The sequence below is a fragment of the Coffea eugenioides genome, chromosome 4, assembly GCF_003713205.1.
Source record: "Coffea eugenioides isolate CCC68of chromosome 4, Ceug_1.0, whole genome shotgun sequence".
In the NCBI taxonomy this organism is placed as follows: Eukaryota; Viridiplantae; Streptophyta; class Magnoliopsida; order Gentianales; family Rubiaceae; genus Coffea; species Coffea eugenioides.
In genome coordinates, this window is record NC_040038.1 from 5705838 (window position 1) to 5718961 (window position 13124).

General features: G+C 36.2%; 2 protein-coding genes across 2 annotated transcripts; one reads left to right on the forward strand and one right to left on the reverse strand.

The window, feature by feature from the left end:
• Positions 1–639: 639 nt before the first annotated feature.
• On the reverse strand, positions 640–2996 carry LOC113767398 (NAC domain-containing protein 46). Its single transcript, XM_027311479.1, has 3 exons — positions 2843–2996; positions 1699–1964; positions 640–1200 (listed from the first exon to the last, which is right to left on the reverse strand). Exons 1-3 carry the CDS (start codon positions 2994–2996, stop codon positions 640–642), a joined length of 981 nt encoding a protein of 326 aa, XP_027167280.1.
• Positions 2997–8259: 5263 nt separating this feature from the next.
• LOC113768612 lies at positions 8260–12610 on the forward strand. Its single transcript, XM_027313038.1, has 6 exons — positions 8260–8448; positions 8557–9002; positions 9125–9478; positions 9726–10100; positions 10994–11208; positions 11668–12610. The coding sequence occupies exons 1-6, from the start codon at positions 8306–8308 to the stop codon at positions 11911–11913; spliced, it is 1779 nt and encodes a 592-aa protein (XP_027168839.1). The 5' UTR covers positions 8260–8305; the 3' UTR covers positions 11914–12610.
• The last annotated feature ends 514 nt before the right edge of the window (positions 12611–13124 follow it).

Sequence of the window (13124 nt, forward strand, 5' to 3'; positions counted from 1 at the left end):
AATGATAGTATGATATCGGACAAAGGGCCACGACTATCAAGGAAGGAATCAAATGAGAAGATTCATATCCCAGATCAATTGAGTCTAAAAGACCCTTTTATCTCGTTGATGAAAATGTAAAAGACCCTTTTTGTGATGGAGTTTTTTAACTCCTGTACTTTGAATGCATGATCTTCCTCTAAATATGGTCGTCAAATCTTGTTAAGACCATGTTATTCACGCCCATGCAACATTGGCTTCTTCGAAAGCATGATTCATGATTTCATACGGTTCATAGAATCTATATGGGACTCTGCATGAGAAGGAGAATTATATATACTGCATAACTTTAAGTCGACAAATAGTTTGGAGTTTCATGTTAATGGGTTCTTACACTTTACAATGGAAATTGACGATTCAGGATGCTTGATCTTCTGACGAAAATAAGTACAACAATGACTAGGGATTTTCCCCAGTTCATCACTTCTTGACCTAAGTAGACTGCACATATTATTAACGCTATCGAACTTATTCAACGTATGATCCACCTTTTTCTTGATGCCTTGCCAGTTGCAATAATCGTCTTGGATCCACAGAGCATCGGATACGATAATAAACTAACCAACACTAATTTTACAAGCAGTTAGTCAGTTAGGCACCTCACCAAATGTTGGAGTCCAAATTAAATGGTTGCTCCTGCGATTGTTGCTGCACAGAATGATGATCTAAAACCCTATTAGACGAGGAAGAAGCCGCCAGATGCGAGCTAAAATCATTTCCAAACTGATTAGAAATCATCCCTTGTGGCATAAATGAGTAATCGGTACTGGCTGTTGTTGCTTCCCTGGGCTGATAATTCCTCATCTGCAGCGCCCTCAGAAGCAAAGGGGCACTCATTGCAAGATTAGCAGTACTTAGTAAGCTAGGAGAAGGCCAAGAAGAGAGTGATGGGAGAGCATTTGCTGCATCTCTTATTGCTGCCCAGTTGATAGCATTGTTGAGATTGTCAGTGGAGAAAGTTTGTGGAGAAATGTTGCTGAAGATCCCATTTGCTGAATTAACTGCTAAGGTACTAAAATTTGGAAGCTCGATATCTCCTAATTCATTTGCAAATGTGTTGGTATCACAAGGAGATTCTAGTGATTGTGGTGAGGATGGTGCTGCTTGTGGTTTCTTCACTGTTGCACTCTTCTGGAAAACCCTACAAACCACCCATTCCTCCTGTGCAAAACATATTTGTAGATATTAGCTGTATACAGATTAACTCAATATAAACATAGTTGTAACTAATTATAAGCAAACACTTTAAAAAAATTTGTAATTAAGCATGTACTTAACTAATTATAGTTGTAACTCACTTAAAAAAGAGTTGTCACTACTAGAAGCGGATCAAATAAGCTAGATTTTTGTGCCCTAGCCTTTCTGCACTAGATCAGGTTAGGATGCATAAATGAAATGTAAAGGCATTTATGGATCACATCTTTAATTGAACAATAGATGCATCAAATGACTCGTATATTACTATATAATATATATATATATATATAATTTGTACATAATAGAAAAAGGAATGCTCAATGATGAATATATGGAACTTTATTCCTCTTGGTTTTGGCCTAATGAGTATAGTGCTGTATTACTACCCAAAGCAAAAAAAAGAAAAAAGAAAAAAGAAGTATGATACTTTATTTCACTAGGGAAATTAAATAGCGGAGCTACCTTTGAAGTTTTGAATGCGAGCTTGGTTTCTAGTCTATATTCATGCATGACCCAGTTGGTTTTCTCACCCTTGGGAGCTCTACCTCTGTAGAAGACAAGGGTTTTCTTCATTCCGACCAAAACACCACCACGAAAGATCTCCTTGTCCTTTCCTGTTGTTTTCCAATAGCCAGCTTCTGTAGCTCGATTGGTCCGCATTCCTGTTGGGTATTTTCGGTCTCTCAAGCTAAAGAAATACCATTCTTTTTCTCCCATGGAGGCTTTGGCTGTACAACATTTAAACCATGCAAACCAAATCCTTAATTTGTGTATATCCTTAATTTGTGAAAGGCAACTAACTATGAATTAGCCTACATGGGTACCTGTAGTATCAATTACAATGCATTTTATATCTCATTTAGTTTGCACAAAGTAGCAGGTGACTAAATATAAGTTGTTTACATTTTCTGTAACACAATTCCTTGTCTCCAATTTAAACCGTAGGACCTTTACCCACTATCATCACAAAAAAAAAAAATGTTAAGAATTACTAATGAAGGTAAGGCCAAGAACGCTAGGAAGCAAGAAGAGTGTCAGCTTCTATATGATTATCATTTTACACATAGAAGTAGAAGTCAAACTTGTCCCACCTTTTTTTTTTTTTTTTTTTTTGTTTTCAAAAAGAAGGTTAAACAACAAGAACAAAAAAAAAATTTAACAAAGCAGTTTTTGTAAAATATAATTACGTTTTGAAACACAAAATGCCTTCAAAAATGAAAGAAATTCCTTTGACATTTTCTTTCTCTTGCGTGTACAAGTACGCATACTATTATGCACCAGGATTTCCATCGTTTGACGATGGAATACCATTCAAAAGCTAAGATACGAACAAATATGTTTCAAGAGGGAAAAAAGGTGCCAATGACACAACATGCAGAAAATTAGATACAACTAGTTAAAAGTACAATCACTAACAAGAATAAATAACTCGTAGTAATCTCAGAATTAGTTCCAAAGGGATGAAAAGGGTGAAAGACATGAAATACTGCAATTGTCTTGCATTCAACTATTAGACAAATGATTTTATTCTTTCAAATTTGAGAATTGGGGAAAAGTTCTTTTGATTGAGCAAAGGAAACAACTAAACCCTAGCATATTTGGCTACCTGGGAGGTCCCATGGCTCAGACTTGTTGAGATCAACATCAGTGATCGCTTTTGAGGTGAAACCAAAATCAGAAACCTTGTTGGAAAGATAATAAGTTATGAGCTCTTCATCAGTAGGATGGAACCTGAACCCCGGAGGAAGATTTTCCTCCATTTTCTGCCTCCTAGAGAGCTACTAAAAAGAGACCTGTCAGAATCTGCTTTCTTGAAAGCAGTGATGAAAAATGGAAAATTTAACCAAGTACGGATGCAGGAGGGGTCGGGTATTAATGGTGCCAGCCTCCGACTTTGTCTTCTATACCGTCATCCTTCAAGAAGAAGCAGCTATTCTTAGTCTTTCTTTATTCTGATTATTACAGCTAACATATTGACAAAGATAGTCCAGGAAGATTTTAGATTTTCTATTCTATTGAAATTACAGTTTTGCCACTTGCTGAGGTGAGCTAAGATGTCCCATTTCCTTATCTGCCATTAGAATTTAGAACTTCGTATTGTCTCCAATAATTGAAATATGGGATATAACTTAGAAGCAATTACCACTAACTGACTGCATCAGCAGAAATTCATGAATAAATGGCAACTTTTGTAACCAGAATTTGAAATGTGCCCTGTAATGTATATGCATCAGTGTAAAATTTAACAGAATCTGCAAATGAAACTATTAAATGCACTCAATATTAGTCCATATCTTGAATAACCCATGATCCATCCTCTTCTTCTTCTTCTTCTTCTTCTTTTTTAAATTATGTCATATCATATCCTAAGTTTGTCATTTACTTTGTGTACTTTGTGATTAGATGAGTGACGATTACTTTGTGTACTTTGTGATTAGATGAGTGACGATTAATTTAGGCTGCAGGGTTGAGTCAGTGTTACATCTAATAGCAGATATTATTCTTCCATAGCATGTCCAACCACCTTCACCCATTTCTACCCACCAAAAAGTCCGCCTGACCTCATCTCTCCCTCCAATGGGAACAAGGCCGGGCTTCTTTATCAATTCTTAATACACAACAATTATCAGCCACTTGGCATTTTCCTAAGTACCTATTAGTGTGTGCTTTGTGCACGTGTATGTTGGTGTGAGATGTGGGTCGTAGAATTGATGATCATGAGCAGAGATCATAGTATGAATGGGGCCCTTCGGTAAGCTGGCCTTAAAGAAATTTCTTAACGAATTTAATGATTGATTAGGGGTACGTACCTAGGGAGAGAGAGTTGAGTAAAGATATTAATCTCTTTTGCTACAATCTTTTGTCTTTTGGATGAATGGTTCAAATGGGATATATATCTGATCACATCATTTGTGAATTGTCAAAAGTCATAATATAATGAACTCTTTTGCTCTATGGGCATTGCATGGTACAACAATCTTGAATTTTGGTTCACTACGAGGATTGTCATCTGTAGCCCTCTACATTGTTTGCATACATGGGATCGATGACCAAACGTTATTCAGCGACTACCAAGAAAAGCCATCATGATGATGGTGATTAATCATATGCATCAACGAAACAAGTTAAAACTATCCCAGGAACCTAAGGTAGATTAGTTCGCACCAAATCAAATCTTTTGATATAGGGGGCAAAGGTTATTTGAAGTAAGAGTGGTTAAAAATGTTCACCAAACCACAAGACTGTATCTAATGCGTCAGTCTTGATTTCAAAGATTTCTATGGTTGCTACTTCAAGCCTTCACATTTTCAATCCTAACAAGAACTTTCATGTACTTCATCTTTAACCCTCCAACACAACCCCCCCCCCCCCCTCTCCTCTCCTCTCTCTCTCTCTCTCTCACACACACACACTCTCACCTGAGACAGCACACATACTTAGAGACTCTTTGAGAGACGAAGGACACGTCCAACGCACACATACATAGTTCAGGGTAATTGAGTTTGTTAGTAAGTGTGAAAGTTACAACAAATTAAATTACAAATTAAGGGCTTATCTTTTGAAGTCTTGAGGTTTAAGATTTACTATTGCTAGAAACATACATTGGAGTGGGTTAGTGAACTTCCGAAAGCAAATGTGAATTGAATCTTTGATTTGGTCCTTTGTGGTTGTGACCTTAATGTCTTCATTATCGTTTTATGGATCGACCAAAGAGCTTCTAGAAATGTACGCACCCCCCATGCACAGTAGCTTTCGGGACACGTACACACAAGTTGCTTCGCAGAGTATAGGGTTTCTTGCAACTGTCAAGTGCGAATAATGCGAATGTGGCAACTTCATTTGAAAATGACAAGCTTGAGCGTTTTCTATTCAAGAAGGTAAAGCCAAACACTTGATACTATAGTAAACTTCCTGGTGCGATCATATGAAGGGAAATTTCACACTTGGCCTTTATACTTTGCACTTCTTGCTAGCATATAATTAAGTATTGAGATGAGATGTTAAACTGAAGAGAAATTGTGAAATGTGCTTTGCCAACTCAAAGAAAAGAACTTATTCTGGCAACCAAAATAGGAGCAGAATTTTTTTTTTTTTTTTTATGACAATTATGTGCAAATGAGCACAAGAATGATTAGGCAATTCGCTAGTAATGTAATTTGATAATCTTTCTTGATTGAAGTTTAGAAGAATGAAGTATAATATTTCACTATTTTATATGATTTTAGTAGAATTACAAAAAAAAATTTCTCTACTCTGAGTGAAAGTGATTTTTTTTTAAGAATTACTTTTCTATACACTGATAGTATATACACTTTTACCATTAGACGTATGATACATAATCCGAATTTGAATTTAAAACTCAAATTTTGCATATGTATCGTACATTAGACCGTGATAGTGTATGTAAAATTTACTCTTTTCTTAAATACTAATTACGTCTCGAGTTACAAAAAGTGTGATTAAGATGGAGTTTCAAGATTTTGTGGCAGTGTTGAAACCTGAAGGAATAAAATAATAGCAGAGGCAAAGCGTAGGGAAAATTTTACATGTACCTACGCGAGGGCTAGGAAAGATTTCTGGAAGGGATTTGGGAGGTGGGCCAACGAGTTTTAAATCAACAAGGGCTGGGCTACATTAGTCACCAAACTAGGACTCTCTGTACCGAAGGAACAGGCCCAGGCCTTACGAGCGTACCCAGCCTATGTCGAGCCGAATCCAGGTCACCAAGAGACGATGGGTTTATCCGTTGGAGGATGGGTATGATATTTGCTTCAACATCACCATACATAAAACCAAATAAAATGGCGGTGAAGTCACAATCCACCTCAGTTGAACCAAACATCTAAAAGAAGAGGAAATGGATTATGTTAAGTTCTTGACACTGAAATGCAAGTCTAGTTCTTAAGATACCTGTAATCAATAAGTCACGGATTCGAGTAATTAAGGTGAGTACTGTTAATTCTCTTTATATTAAAAAAAAAAAAAAAGGTCTTGATGTCAATACAAATTTAAGATCCTAATGATGGAATCAAATTGTAACAAAATAGAAAATACTAACAAATTACAAATCAATGAAAACCGAACTTACCAACAAATGAATATAATTACGAATTAAGTTTTTAACCACTGTCAATATACTGAATGCTTTACGCTAACAAATGTAAAATGTATGCAACCGACGCAAAAAGTGAATTTCAAATTTAAAATTAAATTACATGATATACATTTACATTGGCTCGTATATACATTGATAGTACATAAAAAAAATGACTCATTAATCAGTAGAAACTTACGTGTACAGTGAGATCCTAAAATCATAATCTCTAATTTTTTGTACTTCCACCTCATCGTTCTGTCACTAAATTAAAGCTCCAGGATCTATATTATAATCGCTTTTATAAGAAGTGAAATACTTGATCAAATATCATCCAACAAATGCAACAAATTAATTGCATCTCCAATTCATTAAAGTTGATTGGCATGTGTTTTTAACGTGTAAAGCTTTCTTTTACGTACCAAGATCTGGCCAAGTATAGGTCTAGGTCGTGTTGGGAAACCCATAACCTTTTGGTCCTTTTCCCTTCCAATTTTCCAATTGCTATTTTCTTCAATTTTCCTGCAGGCCGGCACCTGAGAAGATCCTCTGATTGTTGACCTTTTCAAATTAATAATGAATTTTGAGGGTCTCATCTCATATATCCACTGGGACAAAAATCTTAGTAGAAAGCACAGCCACTAAACCTTAGTGGCCAAGTTAAAGACATGGGATGATTATTAACAAAAGATTCATGGGAAAACTTCAAAATGACAAAAGCACCCTTCAGCTACTATTATGGCCCTTCCTTCCACAAAGATGCAAAGAATAAACTTACCCAACACAGTCCATTAATCCCATCAAACGTAGAAGCTGTTTTCTATTATATATACCCTACGATTTTGAAACTAATATTTCTAAACAACGAAAACCATGGGTAGCACTTAGTATTTTAACATTTCTTTTAGAAAGAACAAGTCGTCGGACATGTTTCCAGATGCGTGTGGCTAAGGTTAATTTTGTTCTCTTCTTTTCATTTTTGTTTTTATTATGTTTTTTTTTTATTTATAATTGTCGGATAGCATATTGCTTTTCTTATTGCCTTTAAATTTCTCTTTTCACAAATAAATTAGCAGCTATAATACAAAAATTTTGTACTTTCAATGCAACGTATTATTATTTTTCTTTCTCTGATAAAACAGCTGCTGCAAGTGTAGAGCCAAAGTGGGCTTCTCACGCAGTCTTAGCACGTGCTGCGTGGACCTCTGGCAAAAATTAATTTTCTTCCTGATTCTTTGATTAGACAGGGAAATTAAAATTTACCTTAGCCTTACAATACTCAGTCCGGTATTTAACCATTTAGCAAGCGATGAAAAAGAGCCTTAATTTGCTCCCAGAATTTTGATTTAGTTACACTTTGCAATTTATATCAAGTTCCCCTAGCTCTGGTCCTTGATATATTTAAAATACTTTGGTACGCTCGTATTGCTAATTATTAGTAAACGTCGACTAAACTGAAGGTTAAAGAAAAATCAAATCATATAATTAATGTGATATTGAAATTAATCCAAACTCCAGTACCATTTACTCAAGTTGTTTAGATGTACATAATCATAATATTCTTGAAATACAATAATTAACTGGCACCAAGAACCTGAATTAGTCACTACAAAGATCTTCATTACTCTTCCAAATTACAATTTCAGAGTCACTTTACTCTTCATTTGGTATTCAAAGCAAAGCCTGCCACGAATAGTATTAATATTCCTTGCAGCAAAATCCTTTTGCTTGTCTGAGCCAAAGGATATTTGAAACTTGACAAAGGATAAAAGGTTTCTTAAGGACCAGGGGCACAAAAGTCATTTTGAAACTAGAAGATAGGCCATCTTGCCAAACAAGGGAAGTAAGAAAAGCAATTAAAGAGCTCACCTTTTGAATGTCACCACTTTGTTTTGCTTTGTCTAGGATAGGATCGTTAGGGACTCAAATCTTATTGTAGTCAAGTAGGAATAAGCCAATAACCAAATCCAAAAAATGCAATGTCCCGGAGAAACCATTGCTGGGTTGTTTTACAATGCCTCAAGCTCCTTCCTACTTCTCTTCATCTTCTTCTACGTCACTTCCATTTTGCTTGCTAAACTCTTCAGTTTCCTTGGTGGCAATCTTTTCTTTTCAAGGTACTTAATTATATATATATGTAAATCCTCTTTCCTTTTTTCCCCTGAATGGACCAACCATTTTTTTTTCTCTTAACTCTTAACTAATTAATATTGCTGTTCTTGTAGGAATCAGAATGAATTTGAATACGGGGAATTTTCTGATGAAGAAGTGGAACAAGAAAATGGATATTTTCATGCAGATTCCATGCAGCAAAGTGGTCCCTTGGAGGCAAATATACTTGATGGTGGTGAAACACTAATTTTTATGCAGGACAACAGTGACCATGAAGATCCAACCCGAGTTCCAGGAGAGGAAATTGTGAACCCTGACGAGGAGGCATTCAGCCAAGAGTGCCACGAAGAAAGCTATAATTCTGAAGAACTGTCTGTTTATAGCTCAGCGGCTTTAGAATCTGTCCATAGTGATGAAGCTGTTGGTGAAGAAGAGATTCCTCCAGCAAGAGATACTGATTCTTCTTATGCTTATCAGACAAATAAAAATGACCCCACTTCAATAAGGACCTTGAATCAGATGAAAAGTGGCTTGATTATGGATAATAAAAATAATAAGGGTAAATTAATTAATTTTGCTAATTAAATTTAGTTATTGTGTTTTGGAGCACTAATTAGTGCTCCGTATTGCTATCTTAGAAAGACCTGATCGAATTGGCTCTTGTTTGTTTTGCTTTTTCAGCAAAATGTGAAGAGGGAATTGCCAAGGATGAGAAAAAAGATGCCACTTTCACAAGAGATGAAAATTTTCTGGTGTTTGCACCGTCAAAGAGGGAAAGCAAGAAGCTGCTTCAACCTGAAGGAAAGGATGAGGAAGATATCTTTGGGGACTCATGTACAGTTGGATCAACTTCGAAGAGTTCTTCAGAATGGAGAAGCTCAAATATTAACTACAGGGACTCGGGTACCGATGATCCATTTTCGTCGTCTTCACGAAGGAGTTGTCCCAAGTGGGAGTCCTACACGGTGTTCCAAAAATATGATGAAGAAATGCTGTTTCTTGATAGAATCAGTGCTCAGAAACTTCATGAAACAGGTATGTATTAGCTATACATACAATTGTCTCCTTCATTCTTTTCTGTAAACTGTGGCTAGGGGAGGTGAAATCGGGCAGTTTGGCATACCATTTGGTTCAACTTTGCTGTTAAAATCCATCTTTTTTAGAACAATTTGTGTCGCCAAATATTGGAAAGTAACTAGCAAAATCACAATACAAATAACTTATCCTGCTCTTGGTTTGATGAATTTTTTTTTCTAACAATGTTGAAACAATCAATTTTCAGAATCATTGAAGTCGATACAAGCATGCCCAAGATCAATATCGGACAGGATTGTATATAAGTTGGCAGCAAAAAATAAAAGCTCATCAGATTTCCGTCGCAACCCATACCATGAGCTGGAGGGTACATATGTAGCACAAATATGTTGGACATGGGAGGCTCTGAATTGGAATTACAAGTACTTCCAGCGCCTAAGAGCTGCAAGAAGAGAACAAGACCCTGGTTGTCCTGCTTATGTGGCCCAGCAATTTCAGCAATTCTTGGTGCTTTTACAAAGATATGTTGAGAATGAGCCGTATGAGCATGGAAAGAGACCTGAAATCTATGCCCGGATGAGAAGCTTGGCCCCAAAGTTGCTTCAAGTTCCAGAATACCGAGGTACTACTAGTCATTTCTAATATTCCCTTGTCCCATCCCATTAACTTTGTGCGTTTTGACCATGAGTACTTACAGTTACAGAGAAAGTAATTGATTTCTCTAACAAATTTATCTGAAATTTCGACAGCAATTCTTCTTTTCAAATAAGTATAAATTCAGGTGCAATGTACGTTTAGAGTTTAGAAACAAATTTATATATATATATATAACTAGCAATTTCAGTAAAATGTGTTCTTCTATTTCCATAGTCAGACTCGTGAATTTGTTAAAAAGACCCACCTACATGGTTTGCTTTTTTCTTTTTTGGTTAAACATGGTTCGGAAAAAGTTTTTCATATCTTGGCCTTTTTCTTTTTCTTCTTTTTGGTGGAAAATCTTTCCCATATCTTGGTTGCTGGGAGAATTACCTAAATGTTCTTAAGCATTAATAAGTATATATAAGCCAATATTTTTCCTTAATTTGTTTGTTTTACAACGAAACCAACCAAACTTAATAGTAAATTAATTACTCTAATTACTTGAGGAATATTATTGGTTTCAACTCCAGCAATGTAGAAACTGTATGTGATATATTACTTTTGGCTTATTTTGACCAATTAACACATACTATGACCCTTCTGATCATAAAGATGGACCTACTGGAATTCATGTGTTACCAGCATCTGACTAGTCAAATGCACTATTATGAAATGTTGGCAATTAACTTAAAAAAAAAAAAGAGAAAAATTGGTTTGCATGAGCAATTTTGACAAGTCATAATGGGTCATAGTAAGCAGTTCGGAAGTGATATAGTTGTAATCTTTATAGTATTAAATTCTTGAATTAATTCAGCACTCTCGAGTATAGTTAATTAGTAACTTCAAAAAAATTGTTACTCTCCATCCATCATGTAGATTCTGAGGAGGAAAAAAAGGACGAAGGTTCGGGAGCAAGAATTTCCTCGGATTCATTTCTAATAATCATGGAAGAATCAATTAGGACATTCATGAATTTCCTCAAAGCAGACAAGGAGAGTCGCTGTCAAGTACTGGCAGCCTTTTTCAGAAGAAACCGAAGAGGCTCAGCTGATGCCACGCTTCTCCTCCTATTAAAGAAAGTAAATAAAAAGGTTAGTCTGTCTACACCTTTTTTTTTTTTTTGCCATCAACGTAATATGTATACAAATATAAGTTGCAAGATAGAATTTTTCATTAGAATGAGAACAAAATCATTGCGCAAAGAGGATTAGGATCCAGCACTACACCTATACAACTATATTGCATATACAGAAGAATCGAATGAATATTAGGTTTAGTTAGTCAAATTTCGTTTCTCGAAAGAAGAAGAATGACATCTTAACGGGTGTCAAGTGGCACTTGTCGAATGGATTTTTTTTAACTTAATGTAGCAAAAGGTTTTCAAAGGGGCAAACTTTTATTTTCACAATTAAGAATACATATTGTCGTACGGTATAAAAAATTTTAATGAGTTGAAGCTTAGGGTTGACTTCCTTCACAAACTCCCTAAGAACTCGTATATGAAAGTAAACGATTTTGTTTTTCATATCTCCTTGAAAATAAATCTGCAGAAAAAAATGAAGCTCAAAGAGCTCAGGCGGTCTGGAAAGTGCTTGCGGAGAAGAAGATTGAGGCTGGAGGAGGAGATGGAGATATTAATGGCTTTCATTGACCTGAAAGTGGTGTCAAGGGTTTTGAGAATGAGGGAGCTACATGAGGAGCAGTTGCATTGGTGCGAAAACAAGATGAGCAAAGTGAGAGTCTCTGATGGGAAACTACAGAGAGATTCTTCACCACTTTTCTTCCCAGCACACTGATCATGATCACGACTAATCAGACTGACCCACCATAGACATAGATTGAATTAGGATGAATATTGCTTGATGACTAGATTTTGCATGTGCATGACTTCAAAGTTGAAGCCTTGAAGGAGAATAAGGGAATGAATATCCTCTTGGGCTTGGCACCCTTTACCAAAAAAGGAGAAAAGGTTCTGGTACACGTGACATTTAGTTGAAAAACTCGATCAATTCCTCTTCTTTTTTTTTAATCTTCAAGATTTCTCGTTACACATGGCATACAATTACATTTTTCAGATGAGTTGAGAAAAAAAAATTTTTTTTTTTTGAGTGGGTCGAGCTTTTCACGTTGATTTAGGTTTTCATTTTGTAAATAGATAAAATTAAAGGGAAAGAAAATAATGATGGAAAAGGGCTTCGCAGCCCCACAGGGATCAAAGTCGCTGCATGCATGTGGGTGCATGACATGGACATGGAATTGGATTTGAAGATCTGGAATCCATGAAGGATGAGAGGTCGAGCTAAAGCGATTAAAGATGCGGTGGCTGATTACTGGGTTCGTGTAACGTTGAAAAGTGGATTGTTGAGGCAAAGAGGAGAAAGCAAGGGACATGAAAGACGCAGACAAGTGTAGCTTTAGTTCTCTTTATCGTCTTTTTTGAATTAGCTAGGGTTTTATCTACATAGAAAGTTGATCGTATTAAGTAGAATTGAAAGGCAAGTGGTAAGCAGCTTGGTTCGCTTAAGCAGGTCTCGGGTTCGAAACCTGGCGTATGCAGCTACCCTTGTTGGGAGACTCACCCACCACAGCCAGGACCCGGGTCGACCAAACGGATTAAAGTCAGGGCAAAGCCTGGTACCGTGGAGGCAACAAAAAAAAAAAAAAAGAAAGGCAAAGCTGCGAAAAATATTCACTGAGGAATAAAAAGGCTGTGGCACATGGAACACATCAAGGGATTAGCAGAGATTAGTGTATTATGGAGGTCCCACTTGTTGTTAAAGCAGGATTATGTAGAAAATAAAGAATTGAATTAGTACTAGCTACCTAGCATCAGACCTGAAGTTGCATCCAGAAAGCAAAAAGATGTCAAGCTTTGTAGTTTGTACTGGTAGTGATGTTAGGCAAATTGAGGGATGTACACGTTCTTTAAATAAGTGATTAATCATTTTCAGATGTGGTAATCATGTCTCTTCAAGTCAGCTCTTAACTTTTTCTTTTTCTGCTCAAC

What these genes read in the sequence shown, in the direction of transcription:
- LOC113767398 (XM_027311479.1), bottom strand. Translation starts at nt 2,996, where the DNA reads ATGGAGGAAAATCTTCCTCCGGGGTTCAGGTTCCATCCTACTGATGAA. An exon ending in TGAGCCATGGGACCTCCCAG is followed by an intron (nt 1,965 to 2,842) that starts GTAGCCAAATAT and finishes AATGTTGTACAG; the next exon opens with CCAAAGCCTCCATGGGAGAA. An exon ending in TCGCATTCAAAACTTCAAAG is followed by an intron (nt 1,201 to 1,698) that starts GTAGCTCCGCTA and finishes TGTTTTGCACAG; the next exon opens with GAGGAATGGGTGGTTTGTAG.
- LOC113768612 (XM_027313038.1), top strand. Translation starts at nt 8,306, where the DNA reads ATGCAATGTCCCGGAGAAACCATTGCTGGGTTGTTTTACAATGCCTCA. An exon ending in GGCAATCTTTTCTTTTCAAG is followed by an intron (nt 8,449 to 8,556) that starts GTACTTAATTAT and finishes CTGTTCTTGTAG; the next exon opens with GAATCAGAATGAATTTGAAT. An exon ending in GGATAATAAAAATAATAAGG is followed by an intron (nt 9,003 to 9,124) that starts GTAAATTAATTA and finishes TTGCTTTTTCAG; the next exon opens with CAAAATGTGAAGAGGGAATT.